The sequence below is a fragment of the Oncorhynchus mykiss genome, chromosome 6, assembly GCF_057628025.1.
Source record: "Oncorhynchus mykiss isolate SJ-2025 chromosome 6, ASM5762802v1, whole genome shotgun sequence".
Taxonomy (NCBI): Eukaryota; Metazoa; Chordata; class Actinopteri; order Salmoniformes; family Salmonidae; genus Oncorhynchus; species Oncorhynchus mykiss.
Genome location: NC_143027.1, coordinates 689,181 through 716,122, shown reverse-complemented (window position 1 = coordinate 716,122; position 26,942 = coordinate 689,181). Strand labels below are relative to the sequence as shown.

The 26,942-nt window shown below is 37.6% G+C and overlaps 1 protein-coding gene across 1 annotated transcript; it reads left to right on the top strand.

Moving 5' to 3' along the window:
• Positions 1-182: 182 nt before the first annotated feature.
• Positions 183-26,561, top strand: LOC110525132 (doublesex- and mab-3-related transcription factor 2-like). The gene is made up of 6 exons (XM_021605075.3): positions 183-624; positions 1,258-1,319; positions 15,442-15,840; positions 16,042-16,493; positions 17,043-17,145; positions 24,421-26,561. Exons 4-6 carry the CDS (start codon positions 16,134-16,136, stop codon positions 25,623-25,625), a joined length of 1,668 nt encoding a protein of 555 aa, XP_021460750.3. The 5' UTR covers positions 183-624; positions 1,258-1,319; positions 15,442-15,840; positions 16,042-16,133; the 3' UTR covers positions 25,626-26,561.
• The last annotated feature ends 381 nt before the right edge of the window (positions 26,562-26,942 follow it).

Below are 26,942 nucleotides of genomic sequence, written 5' to 3'. Positions count from 1 at the left end.
GTGTCTGGAATGATGGTGTTGATGTGTGTCATGGCCAGCCTTTCAAAGCATTTCATGGTTACAGATGTGAGTGATACGGGACAACAGTCATTTAGGCAGGTTACCTTTGAGTTCTTAGGAACATGGACAATGGTGGTCTGCATGAAATATGTAGGTATCACAGACTGGGTCAGGGAGAGGTTGAAGGTGTCAGTGAAGACACTTGCCAGCTGGTCACCGCATGCTATGAGAATGCGCCCTGGTATTCCTTCTGGCCCAGTGCCCATGTGAGTGTTAACCTCTTTAAAAGACTTATTCACATCAGGGGAGCGAGATCACACAGTCGTCTGGGACAGACATGCCTTCTCTCTTGAGTAGCCCGAACAATGGAGTATGGTTCGACGTTAACAATGGAACAGCTGAGTCGGAGTTGAAGTTGGAGCCGCAATCGAGGTCTAAATCGAGATTAGTAGCTGTCGATTCATAGTTCAGAAATACTTGGCGGTCAAAGGTCATGGTGTGAGCTTTCTGTACGAAAAAATAATAAGGATAAACATTTAAAAAAGTCACAAAAAAGCAAAGTCGGGTTGGAGCATGTAAAATGTTGACCATATCATGACAACACAAATATGTTTCCAGAATAAGGTAAGACAGTTGTACTAATCCCAGCAAGGCATTTACAAGTTATATTCTTTAAAATCAAAGGATACATTTCATTATTTGAAATAACTGAACATTGCTGGAAAAATTTGACTGTGGCTTTTTAAAGTTACTATCCAGATGAAAAACCTGGATGAACCCCTAAATATGTTACTGTCCAAATGCGTTGTATGAACCAGGCAACCAACCTTTGGCAAACACATATACAAATGCTACATATATCTATTGAAATGTAAATATCTAATCTCAAAGATGTCTAAACAATACTGTCTATTTATTTGTGCTTTTATTCATTAAGGTTAGTCTCATTCTGTTCCGTTCACATCAGGTAGCAAAACACAGACAACTGTAGTTTTTGTTAAACCACATCTACAAAGTATATACATTATAATGCATCAGTACAATTGCAATGATAAAATAAATCAAAGTAGGCTAATTATTTCAATATATATTTTTTTTAAATAACTGCCATTAAGCTAAATATTTTTGGACTATAATGTAATACAACACATAAACAATAAGTATAAAATATACGTGTTTTACTGTTTTCAAAGTAGTGTAAGAGATGTAGCTTTATTGTCTACTATGTAATATATGTCCAACCCTTTTCCATCACAGAAGGAAGAAATGTCACAACAATGAACGTACTGACTCTGATCAACCCTGGTGTTTGAATTCAGGTAAAGCCTTAAAGCCCCCATTAAGTATGTTTTATGTTATTTTTAAATCATCACTGAATGTCTAATTCATCTCTGGGGGTGTTTATTTCATGAAAAATTATTTATTATTAAATATTTTGTAGCATTTATTTGCCTGAGCCTACTTTTGCCATTGAAATGCTCATTCTGATTGTATGGGCGTGTTGATACAAATGTAAATATATTTACATACACAGCCCTGATTGGTGATTGATATATATTTTTAAAGCTTTTACACTAAAAGGGTATTATCATAATTTTCACAACTTCAGAGTGTTATTTTGACCTCATAGTGAGGAAATATCATAAATAAATCTGTCAATTACGTTTTTGACTGCACTGCCCCTTTAATATAACAGACTGTAGAAGCCATAGTAAATTATAGCTGGTAATAATGATGGCTAGTTGACCATTGGCAGATCCTGTGAAGATCAGTTGGTGAAGCATGTTGCTTGCAATGCCAAGGGTCAGGAGTTAAATTCTTGTTGGGGCCACACATACGTAAATTGCTTTGGATGAAAATGTCTACAAATGGCATTATTATATTATTCAATCTCTGTCCTATAGCACCACCTACCTGTATAATTGAACCCTAATGGCCTATTCATTAATCTACACACATCTTCCAATATAGCTCTGACTGTGGATTGAAGTTGTTTATATTTTAGGTATAGAATAACAAGCATAGTTTATCCAATAGGCCTAGTAGTTTTGTCACAATCCTGAGTTTGTATTTCAGTCCAATGACACTTGGCTTGGTTAAGGGATGAGGCTGGAGAAATGTCACCCCTCTCAAATTCCTAGACCGAGATTAGGCTGGTGTAACCGGTGTGAAATGGCTAGTTAGCGGGTGCGCACTAACAGCGCTTCAATCCGTGACGTCACTCGCTCTGAGATCTTGAAGTAGTTGTTCCCCTTACTCTGCAAGGACCATGGCTTCTGTGGAGCGATGGGTAACGATGCTTCGAGGGTAGCTGTTGTCTATGTGTGCAGAGGGTCCCTGGTTCGAGCCCGGAGAGGGACAGATACAATGATGTTACAGATGGAATGACTGAGAACCCAAATTAGATTTTATAACATATTTTGATCTAAAACCTGAGCTGTTGATTGTACAACTAATGACAACAAAAATATAAACAATTGAGTAAAACTACCTTATTGCTGGTTATTATGGAATTAGATAAACTAATTCCTCAGTTCTATTCTTCAAGAATCAGTGAGTATAGAATTGGATGAAAATGACCACAGACCTACTACAGCAGGAGATTGGTTGAGCCATAAAGGGCTTATAAAATTGGACTCTATTCTACCACCGTGTGGTCAGGAGAGGAAACACACTTCCATAATATCAGGGTTACACAAGTGCATAAGGACTTTGGGTATTTTACATTTACGTAATTTAGCAGACGCTCTTATCCACAGCGACTTCAAACATTATCATACTTTTTATATCATACTGATCCCCCGTGGGAATTGAACTTACAACCCTGGCGTTGCAAGCTCCACCCACTGAGCTACACAGGTTATTTTTCTCAGAAGCCCCATCTATGTAAAACATAAAATATCATTAATTCAATTCGCTAACAATTTAACAAAAAATTATCTAGTAACATTTTAGTTGCCCTAGTGTTATTTAACCCTGCTACTAAAAAACATTCATAATAGCCTATTTTTTATGCTGCCACTAAAACAGCCTTATTCTAAAATGTATTAAATTGTTTTTGTACTAAAACACCACATTTATAATATGCTATATTTATCCATTGTACTAAAACACATGTATAATAGCCTATATTTAAGCCTGCTACTAAAATAATACATTTATAATAGGCTCTCTTTAGCCCCACTACTAAACACATTTATAGTAGGCAATATTTAGACAAGCACAAGGACAGGTGAAACAGATCAGGGTGTGACAAAAACAACATTTCTAATAGGCTATATTTAACCCTGCTACCAAAACACAGTTATAATAGAATGTAGTTAACCCTGCTACTAAAACACCACATTTATAATAGCCTACACTGACGTTCAAAAGTTGGGTCACTTAGAAATGTCCTTTTTTTTTAAGTAAAGCTCATTTTTGGTTCATTAAAATAACATCAAATTGATCAGAAATACAGTGTAGACATTGTTAATGTTGTAAATGACTTTTGTAGCTGGAAACGGCCCATTATCAGCCAGCATCACTCCTGTGTTCCAATGGACGTTGTGTTAGCTAATCCATTTTCATTTTATCGCATGGATTAGCCTTCCTTTCTCAGAACAAGAATAGACTGAAGAGTTTCAGAAGAAAGGTCTTTGCTTCTGGCCTTTTTGAGGCTGTAATCGAACCCACAAATGCTGATGCTCCAGATACTCAACTAGTCTAAAGAAGGCCAGTTGTATTACTTATTTAATCAGAACAACAGTTTTCAGCTGTGCTAATATAATTGCAAAAGGGTTTTCTAATGATCAATTAGGCTTTTAAAATGATCAACTTGGATTAGCTAACACAACATGCCACTGGAACACAGGAGTGATGGTTGCTGATATTGGGCCTCTGAACGTGTATGTAGATATTCCATAACAAAATCAGCAGTTTCCAGCTATAATAGTCATTTTCAACATTAACAATGTTACACTGTATTTCTGATCCATTTGATGTTATTTTAATGGACAAAAAATGTGCTTTTCTTTAAAAAACAAGGAAATGTCTAAGTGACCCCAAACTTTTGCACGGTAGTGTATATTTAACCCTGCTACTCAGCCTTATTCTAAAATGTTTAATAATGTTTCCCCCCCCCTCAATCAACACACGATACCCATAATCTACAAAGAAAAAACTTGTTTTTAGAAATGGTGCAAATGTATAAAAATGTAAAAATGAAATATTTACATACGGTTTCAGACCCTTTACTCAGTACTTTGTTGAAGCACCTTCGGCAGCGATTACAGTCTCAAGTCTTCTTGGGTACGACGCTACAAGCTTGGTTCACCTGTATTTGGGGAGTTTCTCCCATTCTTCTCTGCAGATCCTCTCAAGCTCTGTCAGGTTGGATGGGGAGCGCCGCTGCACAGCTGTTTTCAGGTCTCTTCAGTAATGATCTATCCGGTTCAAGTCTGGCTCTGGTTGGGACAATCCTGTATTGTCTTGGCTGTGTGCCTTGGGTTATTGTCCTGCTGGAAGGAGAATCTTCACCCCAGTACTGAGCACTCTGGAGCAGGTTTTCATGAAGTATGTCTCTGTACTTTGCTCAAATCATCTTTCCCTCGATCCTAACTAGTCTCCCAGTCACTGCCGCTGAAAAACATCCCCTCAGCATGATGTTGCCACCACCATGCTTCACCGTAGGGATGGTGCCAGGTTTCCTTCGGATGTGACACTTGGCATTCAGGCCAAAGAGTTCAAACTTGGTTTCATCAGACCAGAGAATCTTGTTTTTCATGGTCTGAGAGTCCTTTAGGTGCATTTTGGAAAACTCCAAGTGGGCTGTCATGTGCCTTTTACTGAGGAGTGGCTTCCGTCTGGCCACTCTACCATAAAGGCCTGATTGGAGTGCTGCAGAGATGGCTGTCCTTCTGGAAAGTTCGCTCATGTCCACAGAGGAACTCTGGAACTCTGTCAGAGTGACCATCGGCTTCTTGGTCACCTCCTTGACCAAGCCATTCTCCCCTGATTGCTCAGTTTGGCTGAACGGCCAGGTCTAGGAGGAGTCTTGGTGGTTCAAAACTTCTACCATTTAAGAATGATGGAGGCCACTGTGTTCTTGGGGACCATCAATGCTGTAGAAATGTTTTGGTACCCTTCCCCAGATCTGTGGCTCAACACAATCCTGTCTCAGAGCTCTACAGACAATTCCTTTGACTTCATGGCTTGGTTTTTGCTCTGACATGCACGGTTAACTGGGGGACCTTATATAGACAGGTGTGTGCCTTTCCAAATCATGTCCAATCAATTGAATTTACCACAGGTGGACTCCAATCAAGTTGCAGAAACATCTGAAGGATGATCAATGGAAACAGGATGCAACTGAGCTCAATTTCAAGACTCATACTAAAGGGTCTGAATACTTGCTAAATTAATATTTTAATTGGGCTATGAGAGAGAGAGAGAGAGAGAGAGAGAGAGAGAGAGAGAGAGATGCCAATTCCCTACAACTGGTTTTATGATTTTGGATCGCAGACAATTTGACATGACATTTTGGTCATTTATCAGACACTCTTATCCAGAGTGACTTACGGTTAGTTCACTCATCTCGGTGAGACAACCACATCACAGTCGTAGCATTATCATTTTCCCTCAATACAGAAGTTATCAGCTGAGTGCTGGTAGATGGTTGAGCGCTTTCTACTCCTCTCCAAAAATTATACTTGAGCAACATTGATGGTGAGATGTTCAAAGAGAATAAAACGTAATCTGACTGCTCTAGCATAAGGCAAAGGAGAATATGAACTGAATCTAATTAATTTAATTGTCATATTGTATTGTTGACCAATAAGGCCAAACAATGAATGTAAAACATGAATCCTAATTGCCTATATTTGCATCCCCAATTGCTTGGAACAGAGCAATATAGAACTCTGACTTAGACCAGAACCATATAGGACTCTGACTTAGACCAGAACCATATAGGACTCTGACATAGACCAGAACCATATAGGACTCTGACTTAGACCAGAACCATATAGGACTCTGACTTAGACCAGAACTATATAGGACTCTGACTTAGACCAGAACTATATAGGACTCTGACTTAGACCAGAACTATATAGGACTCTGACTTAGACCAGAACTATATAGGACTCTGACATGGACCAGAACTATATAGAACTCTAACTTAGACCAGAATTATATAGGACTCTGACTTAGACCAGAACCATATAGGACTCTGACATAGACCAGAACCATATAGGACTCTGACTTAGACCAGAACCATATAGGACTCTGACATGGACCAGAACCATATAGGACTCTGACATAGACCAGAACTATATAGGACTCTGACTTAGACCAGAACCATATAGGACTCTGACTTAGACCAGAACTATATAGGACTCTGACTTAGACCAGAACTATATAGGACTCTGACTTAGACCAGAACTATATAGGACTCTGACTTAGACCAGAACCATATAGGACTCTGACATGGACCAGAACCATATAGGACTCTGACTTAGACCAGAACTATATAGGACTCTGACTTAGACCAGAACTATATAGGACTCTGACTTAGACCAGAACTATATAGGACTCTGACTTAGACCAGAACTATATAGGACTCTGACTTAGACCAGAACCATATAGGACTCTGACATAGACCAGAACCATATAGGACTCTGACTTAGACCAGAACTATATAGGACTCTGACTTAGACCAGAACTATATAGGACTCTGACTTAGACCAGAACCATATAGGACTCTGACTTAGACCAGAACTATATAGGACTCTGACTTAGACCAGAACCATATAGGACTCTGACATGGACCAGAACCATATAGGACTCTGACTTAGACCAGAACTATATAGGACTCTGACTTAGACCAGAACCATATAGGACTCTGACTTAGACCAGAACTATATAGGACTCTGACTTAGACCAGAACTATATAGGACTCTGACTTAGACCAGAACTATATAGGACTCTGACTTAGACCAGAACTATATAGGACTCTGACTTAGACCAGAACTATATAGGACTCTGACTTAGACCAGAACCATATAGGACTCTGACATAGACCAGAACCATATAGGACTCTGACTTAGACCAGAACTATATAGGACTCTGACTTAGACCAGAACTATATAGGACTCTGACTTAGACCAGAACCATATAGGACTCTGACTTAGACCAGAACTATATAGGACTCTGACTTAGACCAGAACCATATAGGACTCTGACATGGACCAGAACCATATAGGACTCTGACTTAGACCAGAACTATATAGGACTCTGACTTAGACCAGAACCATATAGGACTCTGACTTAGACCAGAACTATATAGGACTCTGACTTAGACCAGAACTATATAGGACTCTGACTTAGACCAGAACCATATAGGACTCTGACTTAGACCAGAACTATATAGGACTCTGACTTAGACCAGAACTATATAGGACTCTGACTTAGACCAGAACCATAAAGGACTCTGACTTAGACCAGAACTATATAGGACTCTGACATGGACCAGAACTATATAGGACTCTGACTTAGACCAGAACTATATAGGACTCTGACTTAGACCAGAACTATATAGGACTCTGACATAGACCAGAACCATATAGGACTCTGACTTAGACCAGAACCATATAGGACTCTGACATGGACCAGAACTATATAGGACTCTGACTTAGACCAGAACCATATAGGACTCTGACATAGACCAGAACCATATAGGACTCTGACTTAGACCAGAACTATATAGGACTCTGACATAGACCAGAACCATATAGGACTCTGACTTAGACCAGAACTATATAGGACTCTGACATAGACCAGAACTATATAGGACTCTGACTTAGACCAGAACTATATAGGACTCTGACATAGACCAGAACCATATAGGACTCTGACTTAGACCAGAACTATATAGGACTCTGACATAGACCAGAACCATATAGGACTCTGACTTAGACCAGAACTATATAGGACTCTGACATAGACCAGAACCATATAGGACTCTGACATGGACCAGAACCATATAGGACTCTGACTTAGACCAGAACTATATAGGACTCTGACTTAGACCAGAACCATATAGGACTCTGACTTAGACCAGAACTATATAGGACTCTGACTTAGACCAGAACTATATAGGACTCTGACTTAGACCAGAACCATATAGGACTCTGACTTAGACCAGAACTATATAGGACTCTGACTTAGACCAGAACTATATAGGACTCTGACTTAGACCAGAACTATATAGGACTCTGACATGGACCAGAACTATATAGGACTCTGACTTAGACCAGAACTATATAGGACTCTGACTTAGACCAGAACTATATAGGACTCTGACTTAGACCAGAACTATATAGGACTCTGACATAGACCAGAACTATATAGGACTCTGACATAGACCAGAACCATATAGGACTCTGACATGGACCAGAACCATATAGGACTCTGACTTAGACCAGAACCATATAGGACTCTGACATGGACCAGAACCATATAGGACTCTGACTTAGACCAGAACCATATAGGACTCTGACTTAGACCAGAACTATATAGGACTCTGACTTAGACCAGAACTATATAGGACTCTGACTTAGACCAGAACTATATAGGACTCTGACTTAGACCAGAACCATATAGGACTCTGACTTAGACCAGAACCATATAGGACTCTGACTTAGACCAGAACTATATAGGACTCTGACATAGACCAGAACCATATAGGACTCTGACTTAGACCAGAACTATATAGGACTCTGACTTAGACCAGAACTATATAGGCCACCCTGTAAATAGGACTCTGGTTCTGACTTGGTCCGCAAAACATTTGATTGCCCTCCACTAAGTCAACAAGCCCTTGGTGTGAGTGTGTGCACGGTGTGTGTGTCTGTGTGCACGGTGTGTGTATGTGTGCATGAGAGTTTAGGGCCCACGTCATATGGAGACAATTGATGTCTGGTTAGTGATTAACCCTTAGCAGAGCTAATTAACATAACATGACAATGTCTATACCATGATCATGTTACTGTTTACTGCGTGAGCCCTACAATGTAAATCTATCTTGGACAAGGTGACTTTGATCAATATATTAGGCTCCCTGTGCAAGGCAGGTAATCCACTGGTCCCCGGGGACCGATGATGTGGATGTCCATTAAGACAGCCCTCAGCAACGCTCTGATTCAGAAGGGTTGAATGGGGAAGACACATTTCAGATGAATATATTCAGTTAGGTATTCTCTAGGTATCCCCCTTTCCCTTTATTAGTGTTACAGCTGTGGTAATACCATTACAGCTGTAGTAATACCATTACAGCTGTGGTAATACCATTACAGCTGTAGTGACACAATTACAGCTGTAGTAATACCATTACAGCTGTAGTAATACCATTACAGCTGTGGTAATACCATTACAGCTGTAGTAATACCATTACAGCTGTGGTAATACCATTACAGCTGTAGTAACACAATTACAGCTGTAGTAATACCATTACAGCTGTAGTAATACCATTACAGCTGTAGTAATACCATTGCAGCTGTGGTAATACCATTACAGCTGTAGTAACACAATTACAGCTGTAGTAATACCATTACAGCTGTAGTAATACCATTACAGCTGTAGTAATACCATTGCAGCTGTAGTAATACCATTACAGCTGTAGTAATACCATTACAGCTGTGGTAATACCATTACAGCTGTAGTAATACCATTACAGCTGTGGTAATACCATTACAGCTGTAGTAACACAATTACAGCTGTAGTAATACCATTACAGCTGTGGTAATACCATTACAGCTGTAGTAATACCATTACAGCTGTAGTAATACCATTACAGCTGTAGTAATAACATTACAGCTGTAGTAATAACATTACAGCTGTGGTAATACCATTACAGCTGTGCTAATACCATTACAGCTGTAGTAATACCATTACAGTTGTGGTAATACCATTACAGTTGTAGTAATACCATTACAGCTGTAGTAGTACCATTACAGCTGTGGTAATACCATTACAGCTGTGGTAATACCATTACAGCTGTAGTAATACCATTACAGCTGTGGTAATACCATTACAGCTGTGGTAATACCATTACAGCTGTAGTAGTACCATTACAGCTGTGGTAATACCATTACAGCTGTGGTAATACCATTACAGCTGTGGTAATACCATTACAGCTGTGGTAATACCATTACAGCTGTAGTAATACCATTACAGCTGTGGTAATACCATTACAGCTGTGGTAATACCATTACAGCTGTAGTAATACCATTACAGCTGTAGTAATACCATTGCAGCTGTGGTAATACCATTACAGCTGTGGTAATACCATTACAGCTGTGGTAAAAGCTTTACAGCTGTGGTAATAGCTTTACAGCTGTGGTAATAGCTTTACAGCTGTGGTAATACCATTACAACTGACTATCTATTATAACCTTTTGTTTACCCTTTCAATTTACTCTCAGATTCGAAAATGCTAATTAACATCAAAGCAGATGTCATGCAAAACTTCAAATCCCCTGCCAGCTCCTACACATCATCTCTAACTGATCCCTTGGCTAACAGGTATTGTGTCAATTTAAAACGTGCACAAGACGTTTCACAGAAATGTAAATTTAAACAAATGTAGGCAATTTATTAATTACTACATTTAGCTAAGATTAGATAGTTCATCCAGAGATTCTTACCTTGATTCGTCCAGATCATCATGTCATTTGTAGTTCTTTATGATAGCCACATTAGCAACTAATAAAATGTCATTTTGGGGGCATAAATACAGGCAAACATTGATACAAGTCAAGTTGTCCTACAGAGATACACACCATTATTAAGCCTACACAAAACACAGCCCTTATTTGAAGTGTTTCTAAAGTCCCCTATGGGGAGAAATGAATGGTGGAAAAACGATATGAACTCTTTCCCTGTTTGTCCGCTAGGTTTTATGGGTATTATGACTCATACTGTGGTACTCTATTGATGGCTACAAGAACCATTTGTCAGTTGTTATCTTGGCCAAAGGTTCTGCAACCAAGTACTAGCTCCGGGGTGACGATCATTTTGTCCATGCCATTTGTCTTCATTTTCTGAATTAAAATTGTAAACTTAGTTTCCAAAAATAAAAGATCTGTCCAGATCTGTAAACACTTGTAAGATATTCAGACACAACATGTGTCTGACTACCTATGGAGGAGGGCAGGAAGATCTGATCACAATCAAATCACAATGTGTCTTTTAATCGTCTACACCTGTCTGAAAATGTGGACACAATCAGAATGTGGACAAGATCAGGACAAAGGATGCAAGTTAGAACCAGGTATAAACTGGGACTCATGTTAGAACCAGGTATAAACTGGGACACATGTTAGAACCAGGTATAAACTGGGACACATGTTAGAACCAGGTATAAACTGGGACATAGTCAGGCTCTTACTGGAACCCTGATTTCATTAACTCCATAGAAATATAATTAACAGAATTTTATGAAACATTTAGAATTTTATGAGGCCTAACAACACACATGAAGTTGAATGCCAGCTTGATTTCCCAATGCACATCTCTGATCTGAAAAATGAACTCACCACATCAACAGTCGGAACCAAGGCCATGAATAAAATGTGTCTTATTTGGTCTAATAGAGAAAACCCAAAAAGAGTATATTTCCTTTTGGGAGCGAAGAGGTTACATAGATCGGACCTCTGTTAAGACACCCGGCGCTCATATTGGGTCATCTAATCTGTTTGGAAGACACTGTGACCGGCTACATCAAAGCATTCCTGCCGGGGAAATGGCACCCTGGGCAGTGCTAAGGTAGAGGCGGTCATAACCCCGATAATAAATTAGAAAAGAGGAGAGAGTGGCAAGCTGCACCTGCATAGCCCCACTGACGGCTTCACCACATGTTGGGAGGGAGGCCTGTGTGAATGCTCAGGGAATGGCAGGTCTCAACAATGGAAAAACTGGACAACAAGTTAAGTTACAAACTGCAGTCAAAACACTCTCTGGCAGCGAAGGCTTCACTGAAATGAGTAGGCTAGGCATGGTCGCTTCATATCCAATTCTTCTTCTCTGTTTTCATGTAGGCCTAGGGCAAATGTTACCCATTTCCCAAAACACACTCTTAATTTTGAATATATCATATGAAAATACATTTTGTATTTTGTGTTTTTCTCATAAAAAAAGTCTAGCCAATATTTCCCGTCTGCACTTTCAGATAAATGATTTAAGCCTAATCTTCCCCTGTAGTATTAATCAGATCACGTATTATACCTTCTGTGCAGCCTATAACCTATATCGGACTAGCCAAGGAAAACTGATAGAACTAAAGAAAATGTTAATCTATAATAAAAAATGGACTGTCTTCCAGCTGCCACAGATGATTTCGTCATCATGTTTATGTCCTTTCATTATTTTTGCAACATTTTAGGCAACGCAAAAGAGGAACATCCTTTTGAAATCCGATTCCTTGTAGGTTCTGATCTAGACCTTTATGCACAAAAGCCTCATCTTTTTCCAAGGCCCCTCATTGTGGGGATGATTGATAAAAAGGTGTCTCTCATAAGACTATATAGGCTTCTGTGGACCCCAAAACAGGCCTAGGCCTTCAGTATGTAGCGCATTCCTGCAGTCAAATTACCAAATTGGCCTCTCTGGCCTCATGGGTGGAATGTTCACATTTTTCAGAATTAATAAACATTTAAAATCTGGTTTCTATGTCAAACGGTTTTGTTCAATTTCATTCTTATGAAGTTTAATATTGGGATGCAAACTCAAAACGTAATACATTTCAACTCTATATCTGACATGGTACAGGTGTCTTATTTTTGAAAGCCAATAACCATGTGTGTGAGGTGTATATTTTTGTTTAAAAGTAGATATGTTAAATACTTCCAAGAAACACTGTGTGACCCTGATTTAGCCCACTGCAGTAAAAGGCTAAAACTTTGTCCAACCTATTTTAATGACCAATTCAACACGTTTGTTTCCTTGAATTGTTCTATTCATGGAGGCACCATATTGAAGGAAACAGCTTCAACAACTTTTTATATGACCCTAAAAATAAAATCCCAATTAGTCAGATGTATTGATCTACAACAGAAGCGTCTGAAACACGCGTCTAATCGATATCCGAATGGGGCCCCTCTCCCCTGGAATCTCCCGCGGTCAACTATGTTCCTATAGTTCGGTGTCACATTACAGCATCCTCAACAGATCCCTAACCTACTGGTTCTCATGGAGCTAACCCGCTAGGTCATCAGACTGGTAAACAGCCATTACTAACATAGAGAGGCTGCTGCCAACATACAGACTCAAATCTCTGGCCACTTAAATAAACAGACTTAATAAAGGTATCTCTAGTCACCTTAAATAACACCACTTTAATAATGTTTACATATCCTGCATTACTCATCTCATATGTATATACTGTATTCTATACCATCTACTGCATCTTGCCTATGCCGCACGCCATCGCTCCTCCATATATTTATTTGTTAGATTACTTGTTAGATATTACTGCAAAGTCGGAAGTAGAAGCACAAGCATTTCGTTACATTCGCATTCACATATGCTAACCATATTTGTGACCAATAACATTTGTTTTGATTTGAATGGATTTATATATTCCTATAGGATGTCATATTTAAGTTGCAAGTTATATTGAAACACGAACCATGAATCTGTAGGGTGACATTGTGAAGATTTCTTCTCACGTTGCCGCCTGTGTATCATACTACAACTCCAAGGTCTGTAGGGCGGGACAGGCAGGCAGTGAGAGTGTTCTCTAGTGTCCTCTAGTCCCGCATACTGACACAGTGTTTTCACAGACTCGTTTGTTGTGTCAACTTTCTAATCAGGCCAATCTGTACTCTGTCACTTTGTCTCACTAACTCCAGCTGCTCACATTGACAGGGTTGAAACGGTAGGGAGGTAGGTGATAGGTAATGTAACTAACTGCGTAGCAGGCCTTTTGGATAATATCTGAAGGCCTATATTATGATGAAATACATTATATAAAATAAAATGTAGTCAATGGTGCAACATCAGGTAAAAAATATGCCATTTTGTAAGCACTTATTACACTTATTAATGTATTTATACATTAAAACATCAATAACAAAGACAATGTAGGCATTGGTAAAGTCTGAAAGTATTTTGATCATTGTGAAAAATGTATTTAATTGTGTAGCCTACATTTGTCATACAGGCCTAGCCCGAAGGTTGTTTCCTCGTACAACATGTAACCTGCGGTTATTTTAGGCATATTTAGCATCTGATTGTAATAGGACTATTATTTAGAATTATTCCAAGTATTATTTTAAAACAAATGACTAGATGAAAAGTCTGTGGATGTGCCCTTGAGCAAGGGACTTCATCTTAATTGCTCATGTAAATCGCTCCGTATAAGAGTGTCTGCTGAATGGTCTAACGTCATTGTAACAAAGTGTAAATGCTGTTGAATAATTTAGAATTTAATAGGGCCTAATTGGGATCATTCCAACCGACAGTAAGACCATTCAAAAAATCAAATGCAAAGAACACCTATGAAGTTGTATTTTAAATAACCAGGTTTCCATCCAACCGGTTAATGAAAGTTAAGTACATGACACAACAGGCCTGATGGAAACAGCAAATCTGTCGGTAAGTGTACCAAATGTAGACAAAACTAAATATGCTAGACAAGGTGGGCTCTTTTTGTGTCAGTAAAATTAACTATGCAAGAAATGGCGTAGAAACGCTTTTATGGGCAAACATTGATATAATAACCTTGATTTTGAAATAAACTTGGAGTCACGTGGTGATAGTATTTCGTATCGTCCTCCCACTACGACTCGGGAAAGCACGCGGTTTAAGCTAATAGGCTACATATTAAATACATTATGATGAACTTCACAGGGTGGTGAAAATGCACGGTGATGAGGTTGACAAATAAAAATCATTTTGCCCTTTTGTCCATAATAATCTAATTATGTACCGTACCCACACTTTATCTGCGAGCTGTTGGCTAGAGCACATTTGCTATATAACGCAACATTTTTGGTGACAAAACCATTTGTAGAGTTGAAAATGCGATGGAAACCCATGTAACATGTATTTTTTATTCGGTACATGGGAATTTAACCACCAAAGTCATTTGTATGTGCACTACCCCATCCCGCACATCATGTTTTCAGCAGCAAGTCAATTTGATGGATATTTTTACGTGAATTTTTGAATATTCGCATGAAAATCTGGCACCAATTGGATGGAATCCAATCTTGTGTCAGACAACGTTGCTACACTCAATGAATTGATAAGAGCTTCAAGTTCTTCCCATTGAATATGAGGCCTATGCTACAAGCTGTCATTACGCATGAGGCCACTATCAAGCCCTCTATATAGCCTCATAGCCTCTCTCTCTTGCTTTCTGCTCTCCAATATGTTGATGAATCATTTCCTCGTTTTGTTTAGATTGTAACTCCACGCCATTACAACAATTACATCAACAACGAGAACGTCGTGAACAGCCAATAGGGTCGAGGGGTTGAAAACGAGCCAATCACGATGGAATGCACTCGCACCCAAATTCTTCATAGGGATGGTGCTCTGGCTCAAGCCTGGAAGAAAACCGTGGAGCGGACCAGAGTGACAGACCACGTCAAAACAACGTCTGTATTTATCGTTGGGATATCTCTCTCTGTTCCGCGGTACATTGAGCAACAATTAAACAGATTGTCAGCGGTGTCTGTCAGTGTTGTTTTACAGACAAGTTCATCAGTTCAGAGCGCACTGACTAGAGACAAACTGCAATAAGGAGTAGATGTTGGAAGGAACTTTGAATCTTTTCTGGAGTTGCCTGCCCGCATTGAAGTAAGTCTAACTGGTTTACCCATTTATCTTACTCGTTTTTCACACTTCATAGATTGGAGGGAACATATGCTGTTATTATGTCTCTGTTTATTACTAATTGATATGTTTATTGGACATTTATTAAACTGTCATCCATAGGGCGCACAATGTGGAACATCATTCCATAGGGATTTTAATGACAGATATATTATTTTATTTCAGACTGTATTGACTGTAGTGAACTAACCGCCGCGTGAGCCAGAACCTTGGAGATAGGACGGTAGGCACGAGGCACCGGGAGACAGGCAACAGACATGATGACGGATATCACCGGTGCAGAGTTTGAGATCGACGTGGAAAGTCTGGATACCGAAAGTGACGACCAGGACCAGCCGGACTACAGCTCCTCTCTGTCCTGCGCAGGAGACAACGAGCCGCGGGCCAAGGGAGATGACAAGCCGGGCACCACCAGCCAGGGGTCCGGTGAACAGCGTAAGCTAAGCCGGACGCCGAAGTGTGCCCGCTGCAGAAACCACGGAGTGGTGTCTTGTCTGAAGGGGCATAAGCGGTTCTGCCGCTGGAGGGACTGCCAGTGTGCCAACTGTCTTCTGGTGGTGGAGAGACAGCGGGTCATGGCGGCTCAGGTGGCACTACGGAGACAACAAGCTACAGAGGTGTGTGTTTGGATTCTAATAAATTATAATGTTATTAAATTAAGGTGCGTGTGTGTTTTTTCAGTCATTGGAGAGGGTGTAAAACTCGTTGGTTTCACCATGCAACTTTATTGCAAGCAATGTTGCCAAAACTGTATCTTAAATTAAAATAATTTTAATTTAAAATGTATTCCAACTGTCTTCATTGACTAGAAACATATGTCATTTTTACATTGTAAAAAACATTGTAAAAAGGGCCTAAATTGAAATCATGTCCCGTTTCGGTCTTATGCATCGAAATGATCAGGACAGAGGAAGTAGCAGCAAAGTCTAACACAGAAAATATTTTTAAATGTTTAGTTTTAGTTTAGTAGAGTTATATTATTTATTTCCTCACCGAACACAGTAACATGCTAGGGTGATGAAAGCCTAATAATAATCCTTTATTTATATTATAAGTAGCCTCTTGGTATCACTTATCTAATATTTTCAAAACCTTGGGACTGGTATCAAACGAATAAGGCCTCTGAAATCACAATTCAAATAGTTTTATTTCTGTAATTTTATCAGGATAAAAAGGGAATTTGTGGAAAGCAGATTCCAGCAGAGAGAAGAGCTATTTACCAGAGACACATCAGACCGTCAACGATGCTGGCTAAGAGCATTCTGGAAGGTAACAGAGTTGTAGTCTATTCTAGTCTTGTCTAGTCGATCCTATCCTAAACTATTGAATACTTTTCTGTTTTGTTCTATCCTATTCTATTCTATCATATACTATTCTATTCTATCCTATAATATTATATTCTAAACTATTCTATCCTATACTATTGTATTCTATACTATTCTATTATATCCTATTCTATTCTATTTTGGCCTATACTATTCTATCCTATGCTATTCTATTTTGTCCTATCCTATTGTATTCTATACTATTCGATTCTATCCTATAATATTATATTCTATACTTTTCTTTTCTATCCTATGCTATTGTATTCTATACTATTCTATTCTATCCTATTCTATTCTATCCTATTCTATTCTATTTTGTCCTATACTATTTTATCCTATACTATTATATTTTGTCCTATACTATTCTATCCTATACCCTTCTATTATATTCTATCCTATAGTATTCTACTCTATCCTATTCTATCCTATAATATTATATACCTTTCTATCCTATACTGTATTCTATACTATTCCATCCTATTCTATTCTATTTTGTCCTATACTATTCTATCCTATACACTTCTATTCTATTCTATTCTATCCTATACTATTCTATCCTATAATATTATATTATATACTTTTCTATCCTATACTATTGTATTCTATTCTATTTTATCATATTCCAATTTGTCTTATACTATTCTATTCTATTTTGTCCTATGCCATTCTATCATATTCTATTCTATTTTGTTCTATACCATTCTATCATATTCTATTATATTCTATTTTGTCCTATACCATTCTATCTGATTCTATTCTATTCTGTTCTATACTATTATATCCTTTCCTATTCTGTTTATCCTGTCCTATCCTCTTCTAGCCTTTCCTCTTCTGTTTATCCTGTCCTAACCTAGCCTTTCCTATTCTATTTTATCTTGTCCTATCCTATCCTTTCCTCTTCTATTTTATCCTGTCCTAACCTAGCCTTTCCTATTCTATTTTATTCTGTCTTAACCTTTCCTATTCTGTTTATCCTGTCCTCTCCTCTCCTTAACCTCTTCTATTTTATCCTGTCCTATCCTATCCTTTCCTATTCTATTTTATCCTATGCGATGCAATTCTATTCTCAGATTAAGATGGAAACTCCTTTACCCTGTTTACAAGTGATGGTTTTACTGAATGAACTGGTGTTGGATACTTGTTTATCTCCTTGATATTCTCTCTCTCGCTCAGACTTGTTACAATGTCTTTATTTTATAGGTATCAGATAGAACTAAGCAGGCACAATACAATTTGAGATGTTTTGTAAAATGCTTTAAAGTGGAAAAGACACATACATAATTGTTCTTATGTACATTAGTTTCTATGATTTATCAAGCTTTATTTAACCTAATCTGACTGATATCTAACCTGTTTATTTAACCTAATCTGTTTGATATCTAACCTGCTTTATTTAACCTAATCTGACTGATATCTAACCTGTTTATTTAACCTAATCTGTCTGATATCTAACCTGTTTATTTAACCTAATCTGTCTGATATCTAACCTGTTTATTTAACCTAATCTGTCTGATATCTAACCTGTTTATTTAACCTAATCTGACTGATATCTAACCTACTTTATTTAACCTAATCTGACTGATATCTAACCTGTTTATTTAACCAAATCTGTCTGATATCCAACCTGTTTATTTAACCTAATCTGTCTGATATCTAACCTGTTTATTTAACCTAATCTGTTTGATATCTAACCTGCTTTATTTAACCTAATCTGACTGATATCTAACCTGCTTTATTTAACCTAATCTGTCTGACATCTAACCTGCTTTATTTAACCTAATATCATTGATATCTAACCTGTTTATTTAACCTAATCTGTTTGATATCTAACCTGATTATTTAACCTAATCTGTCTGATATCTAACCTGTTTATTTAACCTAATCTGTCTGATATCTAACCTGCTTTATTTAACCTAATCTGACTGATATCTAACCTGTTTATTTAACCTAATCTGTCTGATATCTAACCTGTTTATTTAACCTAATCTGACTGATATCTAACCTGCTTTATTTAACCTAATCTGTCTGATATCTAACCTGCTTTATTTAACCTAATCTGTCTGATATCTAACCTGCTTTATTTAACCTAATCTGTCTGATATCTAACCTGCTTTATTTAACCAAATCTGTCTGATATCTAACCTGCTTTATTTAACCTAATCTCTCTGACATCTAACCTGCTTTATTTAACCTAATATCATTGATATCTAACCTGTTTATTTAACCTAATCTGTTTGATATCTAACCTGATTATTTAACCTAATCTGTCTGATATCTAACCTGTTTATTTAACCTAATCTGTCTGATATCTAACCTGCTTTATTTAACCTAATCTGACTGATATCTAACCTGTTTATTTAACCTAATCTGTCTGATATCTAACCTGTTTATTTAACCTAATCTGACTGATATCTAACCTGCTTTATTTAACCTAATCTGTCTGATATCTAACCTGCTTTATTTAACCTAATCTGTCTGATATCTAACCTGCTTTATTTAACCTAATCTGTCTGATATCTAACCTGCTTTATTTAACCAAATCTGTCTGATATCTAACCTGCTTTATTTAACCTAATCTGTCTGATATCTAACCTGCTTTATTTAACCTAATCTGTCTGATATCTAACCTGCTTTATTTAACCTAATATCATTGATATCTAACCTGCTTTATTTAACCTAATCTGATTGATATCTAACCTGCGTTATTTAACCTAATCTGACTGATATCTAACCTGCTTTATTTAACCAAATCTGTCTGATATCTAACCTGCTTTATTTAACCTAATCTGTCTGATATCTAACCTGCTTTATTTAACCTAATCTGTCTGATATCTAACCTACTTTATTTAACCTAATCTGTCTGATATCTAACCTGCTTTATTTAACCAAATCTGTCTGATATCTAACCTGCTTTATTTAACCTAATCTGTCTGATATCTAACCTGTTTATTTAACCTAATCTGTCTGATATCTAACCTGCTTTATTTAACCTAATATCATTGATATCTAACCTGCTTTATTTAACCTAATCTGATTGATATCTAACCTGTTTATTTAACCTAATCTGTCTGATATCTAACCTGTTTATTTAACCTAATCTGTCTGATATCTAACCTGCTTTATTTAACCTAATCTGTATGATATCTAACCTGCATTATTTAACCTAATCTGACTGATATCTAAGCTGTTTATTTAACCAAATCTGTCTGATATCTAACCTGTTTATTTAACCTAATCTGTCTGATATCTAACCTGTTTATTTAACCTAATCTGACTGATATCTAACCTGCTTTATTTAACCGAATCTGTCTGATATCTAACCTGCTTTATCTAACCTAATCTGTCTGATATCTAACCTGTTTATTTAACCTAATCTGTTTGATATCTAACCTGCTTTATTTAACCTAATCTGACTGATATCTAACCTGCTTTATTTAACCTAATCTGTCTGACATCTAACCTGCTTTATTTAACCTAATATCATTGATATCTAACCTGTTTATTTAACCTAATCTGTCTGATATCTAACCTGCTTTATTTAACCTAATCTGTCTGATATCTAACCTGCTTTATGTAACCTAATCTTTCTGATATCTAACCTGCTTTATTTAACCTAATCTGTCTGATATCTAACCTGCTTTATTTAAACAAATCTGTCTGATATCTAACCTGCTTTATTTAACCTAATCTGTCTGATATCTAACCTGCTTTATTTAACCTAATCTGTCTGATATCTAACCTGCTTTATTTTACCTAATCTGTCTGATATCTAATTTATTTAACCTAATATCATTGATATCTAACCTGCTTTATTTAACATAATCTGTCTGATATCTAACCTGCTTTATTTAACCAAATCTGTCTGATATCTAACCTGCTTTATCTAACCTAATCTGTCTGATATCTAACCTGTTTATTTAACCTAATCTGTTTGATATCTAACCTGCTTTATTTAACCTAATCTGACTGATATCTAACCTGCTTTATTTAACCTAATCTGTCTGACATCTAACCTGCTTTATTTAACCTAATATCATTGATATCTAACCTGTTTATTTAACCTAATCTGTCTGATATCTAACCTGCTTTATTTAACCTAATCTGTCTGATATCTAACCTGCTTTATGTAACCTAATCTTTCTGATATCTAACCTGCTTTATTTAACCTAATCTGTCTGATATCTAACCTGCTTTATTTAAACAAATCTGTCTGATATCTAACCTGCTTTATTTAACCTAATCTGTCTGATATCTAACCTGCTTTATTTAACCTAATCTGTCTGATATCTAACCTGCTTTATTTAACCTAATCTGTCTGATATCTAATTTATTTAACCTAATATCATTGATATCTAACCTGCTTTATTTAACATAATCTGTCTGATATCTAACCTGCTTTATTTAACCAAATCTGTCTGATATCTAACCTGCTTTATTTAACCTAATCTGTCTGATATCTAACCTGCTTTATTTAACCTAATCTGTCTGATATCTAACCTGCTTTATTTAACCTAATCTGTCTGATATCTAACCTGTTTATTTAACCTAATCTGACTGATATCTAACCTGCTTTATTTAACCGAATCTGTCTGATATCTAACCTGCTTTATCTAACCTAATCTGTCTGATATCTAACCTGTTTATTTAACCTAATCTGTTTGATATCTAACCTGCTTTATTTAACCTAATCTGACTGATATCTAACCTGCTTTATTTAACCTAATCTGTCTGACATCTAACCTGCTTTATTTAACCTAATATCATTGATATCTAACCTGTTTATTTAACCTAATCTGTCTGATATCTAACCTGCTTTATTTAACCTAATCTGTCTGATATCTAACCTGCTTTATGTAACCTAATCTTTCTGATATCTAACCTGCTTTATTTAACCTAATCTGTCTGATATCTAACCTGCTTTATTTAAACAAATCTGTCTGATATCTAACCTGCTTTATTTAACCTAATCTGTCTGATATCTAACCTGCTTTATTTAACCTAATCTGTCTGATATCTAACCTGCTTTATTTAACCTAATCTGTCTGATATCTAATTTATTTAACCTAATATCATTGATATCTAACCTGCTTTATTTAACATAATCTGTCTGATATCTAACCTGCTTTATTTAACCAAATCTGTCTGATATCTAACCTGCTTTATCTAACCTAATCTGTCTGATATCTAACCTGTTTATTTAACCTAATCTGTTTGATATCTAACCTGCTTTATTTAACCTAATCTGACTGATATCTAACCTGCTTTATTTAACCTAATCTGTCTGACATCTAACCTGCTTTATTTAACCTAATATCATTGATATCTAACCTGTTTATTTAACCTAATCTGTCTGATATCTAACCTGCTTTATTTAACCTAATCTGTCTGATATCTAACCTGCTTTATGTAACCTAATCTTTCTGATATCTAACCTGCTTTATTTAACCTAATCTGTCTGATATCTAACCTGCTTTATTTAAACAAATCTGTCTGATATCTAACCTGCTTTATTTAACCTAATCTGTCTGATATCTAACCTGCTTTATTTAACCTAATCTGTCTGATATCTAACCTGCTTTATTTAACCTAATCTGTCTGATATCTAATTTATTTAACCTAATATCATTGATATCTAACCTGCTTTATTTAACATAATCTGTCTGATATCTAACCTGCTTTATTTAACCAAATCTGTCTGATATCTAACCTGCTTTATTTAACCTAATCTGTCTGATATCTAACCTGCTTTATTTAACCTAATCTGTCTGATATCTAACCTGCTTTATTTAACCTAATATCATTGATATCTAACCTGCTTTATTTAACCTAATCTGACTGATATCTAACCTGTTTATTTAACCTAATCTGTTTAATATCTAACCTGTTTATTTAACCTAATCTGTCTGATATCTAACCTGTTTATTTAACCTAATCTGTCTGATATCTAACCTGCTTTATTTAACCTAATCTGTCTGATATCTAACCTGCTTTATTTAACCTAATCTGTCTGATATCTAACCTGCTTTATTTAACCTAATCTGATTGATATCTAACCTGCTTTATTTAACCTAATCTGACTGATATCTAACCTGCTTTATTTACCTAATCTGACTGATATCTAACCTGGGATATTTAACCTAATCTCTCTGATTGATAAACCTGCTTTATTTAACCTAATCTCTCTGATATCTAACCTGCTTTATTTAACCTATTCTGACTGATATCTAACCTGTTTATTTAACCTAATCTGACTGATATCTAACCTGCTTTATTTACCTAATCTGACTGATATCTAACCTGCTTTATTTAACCTAATCTGACTGATATCTAACCTGCTTTATTTAACCAAATCTGTCTGATATCTAACCTGCTTTATTTACCTAATCTGACTGATATCTAACCTATTTATTTAACCTAATCTGACTGATATCTAACCTGTTTATTTAACCTAATCTGTTTGATATCTAACCTGTTTATTTAACCTAATCTGTCTGATATCTAACCTGTTTATTTAACCTAATCTGTCTGATATCTAACCTGCTTTATTTAACCTAATCTGTCTGATATCTAACCTGCTTTATTTAACCTAATCTGTCTGATATCTAACCTGCTTTATTTAACCTATTATCATTGATATCTAACCTGCTTTATTTAACCTAATATCATTGATATCTAACCTGCTTTATTTAACCTAATCTGACTGATATCTAACCTGCTTATTTAACCTAATCTGATTCATATATCAATAAAAAAAAATATCCAATAGGCTTAACTCCACACCGTCAACCTGCAATCATTTGCATGCAGTTACTTTTGTTTTTAACAAACAGTTTTAACATCAATAAAATTAACAGTTATACGAAACAGATCATGTATACTTTATGCAGTTTACTATAACATTAAATCTAACCCAGAATGAAATCGAATATCGTATTATTATTATTAGTATGACTATAATATAGTATCATATTGTATTAAATTGTTATTATATAGTATCAATTAATATTAAATAGTATCATATAGTATTATATTATTATTATATAGTATCATATTGTTATATAGTTATGTTGCTGCATTGCTCTACTGTCAGAACTAGAAGCACAAGCATTTCGCTACATTTGCAATAACATCTGCTAACCATGTGTATGTGACCAATACAATTTGATTTGATTTGATTTTTATGTCATCTCACCTCTGCCCCTGTTCTGTCTCCTCTCAGGATACCGTCCGGTGCAGGGTGACCCATACCTGGGGGCCAGCCCGTCCCTCCCGCCCCCCCTCAGCGACAGGATGAGGAAGAGGAGAGCGTTTGCTGACAAAGAGCTGGAGAGGATCATGCTGGAGAGAGAGTACAAGGAGAGAGAGCTGCTAGGACCCTCCCAGGCTGCTACAGCCTCTCTGCTCTTCCCCAACAGTCTGGTCCGGCATGCTGCAGAGTACAAGTCCTACAAGACAGCCCCGGAGGAGCCTCAGCATAACAACAAGGAACTCTGTCGCTTCCTGTCACCCAGCTGTGTGGACCTCTCCCTGAAATATGCCACCAGCCCCAGCAACATGGAGCTCATCTCCTCCAATGTCTCCGTGGCGACCACCTACCGCCAGTACCCTCTGACCTCACCGCTGACCTCTCAGCGAGGGTTCATGGTGTGGCCACGTGGCCCCTCCCTCCTGTACCAGCAGTGCCTGCGCAATGCCACGGCCATCCAGAACATGAAGCCAGGTGCAGTCTGGGATCCCAGGACGATGGCCGCTGCCGCAGAAAGCCTCCCACCCGACCACGACGCCACGGCAACCACTGCCATCACTGCCGCCAAGCTCGAGGGGTCGAGGGTCGCTGTGGGCCTCCCCGAGGGTTTTGACCCCCAGCAGCAGGACGGCCACGCCCAGTCCCAGGCCCCTCTCACCCAGGGGGGGCACCGCAAACGATCAGCCTTCTCTCCCCCGAAGAGAGGCTTCGGACAGGCCTTCCCTCCAAGTACATATCACCCCCAGCCTCACCCTCACCACCCCAGCCACGAACATGTCCTGAACAAGCTGAGCAAGGACAGCGCCAAACACACGCTATCCATGAAGCTCAACTCTTTTCACTCACTCATCCAGCAGACACTGAGTGAGAAGGCTAGGGCCGGGACTGGAGAGAGAGAGAGGGCTGGGGTAGAGGTAGGAGCTGGGGCTGGGGAGAGAGCTGGGACGGGGGTCGAGCTCCGGGGCCCATACTGTAACGAACTGCTGGAGGAAGCAGCCAGAAAATACCGTGAAGGACCTTCTAAGGACTTCTACAGTTTCAAAGGCTCTAATAGATACAGCAAGGAGTTCCTGTCTAAGTCAGCCGGGACGAAGGTCGTGTCCAGCCAGTCTCTATCCTTCTCTGTGGAGGCCATTTTGAATAGGCCATCACCGGCTATGAACAGAGCATCACACTAACTGTATGAACAGAGCTTCACAGTCATGTTTACCAGGAACTTACTGGGACCAAAAATCAACCCCGAATTTCGTTTTTCCTTCAGACCTCCATTATCGGCTAAATAATGATGATTCTGCACAAACCCCTCAATTAAGTCTGGTCCACTCGCTTGAAATGGACCAAACTATTCTGACATTGGACCAACTGCCCTATGACATATCCGTTTCTATCTGCTCTGAACTATGTAGTGCTCTCTCAGACCATCTCCTGTCCAAGGATTTGATCAGGCAATTGTTTTAACTGGTCTTCCATTCCACAGACACACACACACCTACACACACACAGACACACACACACACACACACACCTACACACACACACACACCCACACCCACACCCACACACACACACACACACACCTACACACACACAGACACACACACAGACACACACACACACACACACACACACACCTACAGACACACACACACACACACACACACACAGACACACACACACACACACACACACACACACACACACACACACACACACCCCTACACACACACAGACACACACACACACACACACACCTACACACACACAGACACACACACACACACACAGACACACAGACACTCAGGCACACAGACACACAGACACACACAGAGACACAGACACTCAGACACACAGACACACACAGACACACAGACACACACAGACACACAGACACACAGACAATCCATTAGATGCAGAAGTCTGTCACTGTACTTGTTGCTGTAGTTGGTATATTTTGTTATTCTTTTTAAATAAGCACTGCCTCTCAGTACCGATATACTTCAAGCAGTAATGTTTATATGTATATTATATTTTAAATGAGCATGTTGTAAATCTCTTTATGGTGTAGATTATTTAAATGTATCACTAATGTGTCAATAAACTTTATAAATAATCAAGCTCTTGTATCAGGTTTGGTGTTTCATTCTTTGGATACATTTGATTTAATGATAATGATAATGATAATGATAATGATTTAATGATAATGATTTAATGATAATGATTTAATGATAATGATTTAATGATAATGATTTAATGATAATGATAATGATTTAATGATAATGATTTAATGATAATGATTTCATTATAATGATTTCATGATAATTATTTAACCATAAGGATTTAATGATGTTTGATGCGATGGGCTGTGGGTCAACCTTGTCATGACTATTGGTTATACAGTGGGGCAAAAAAGTATTTAGTCAGCCACCAATTGTGCAAGTTCTCCCATTTAAAAAGATGAGAGAGGCCTGTAATTTTCATCATAGGTACACTTCAAC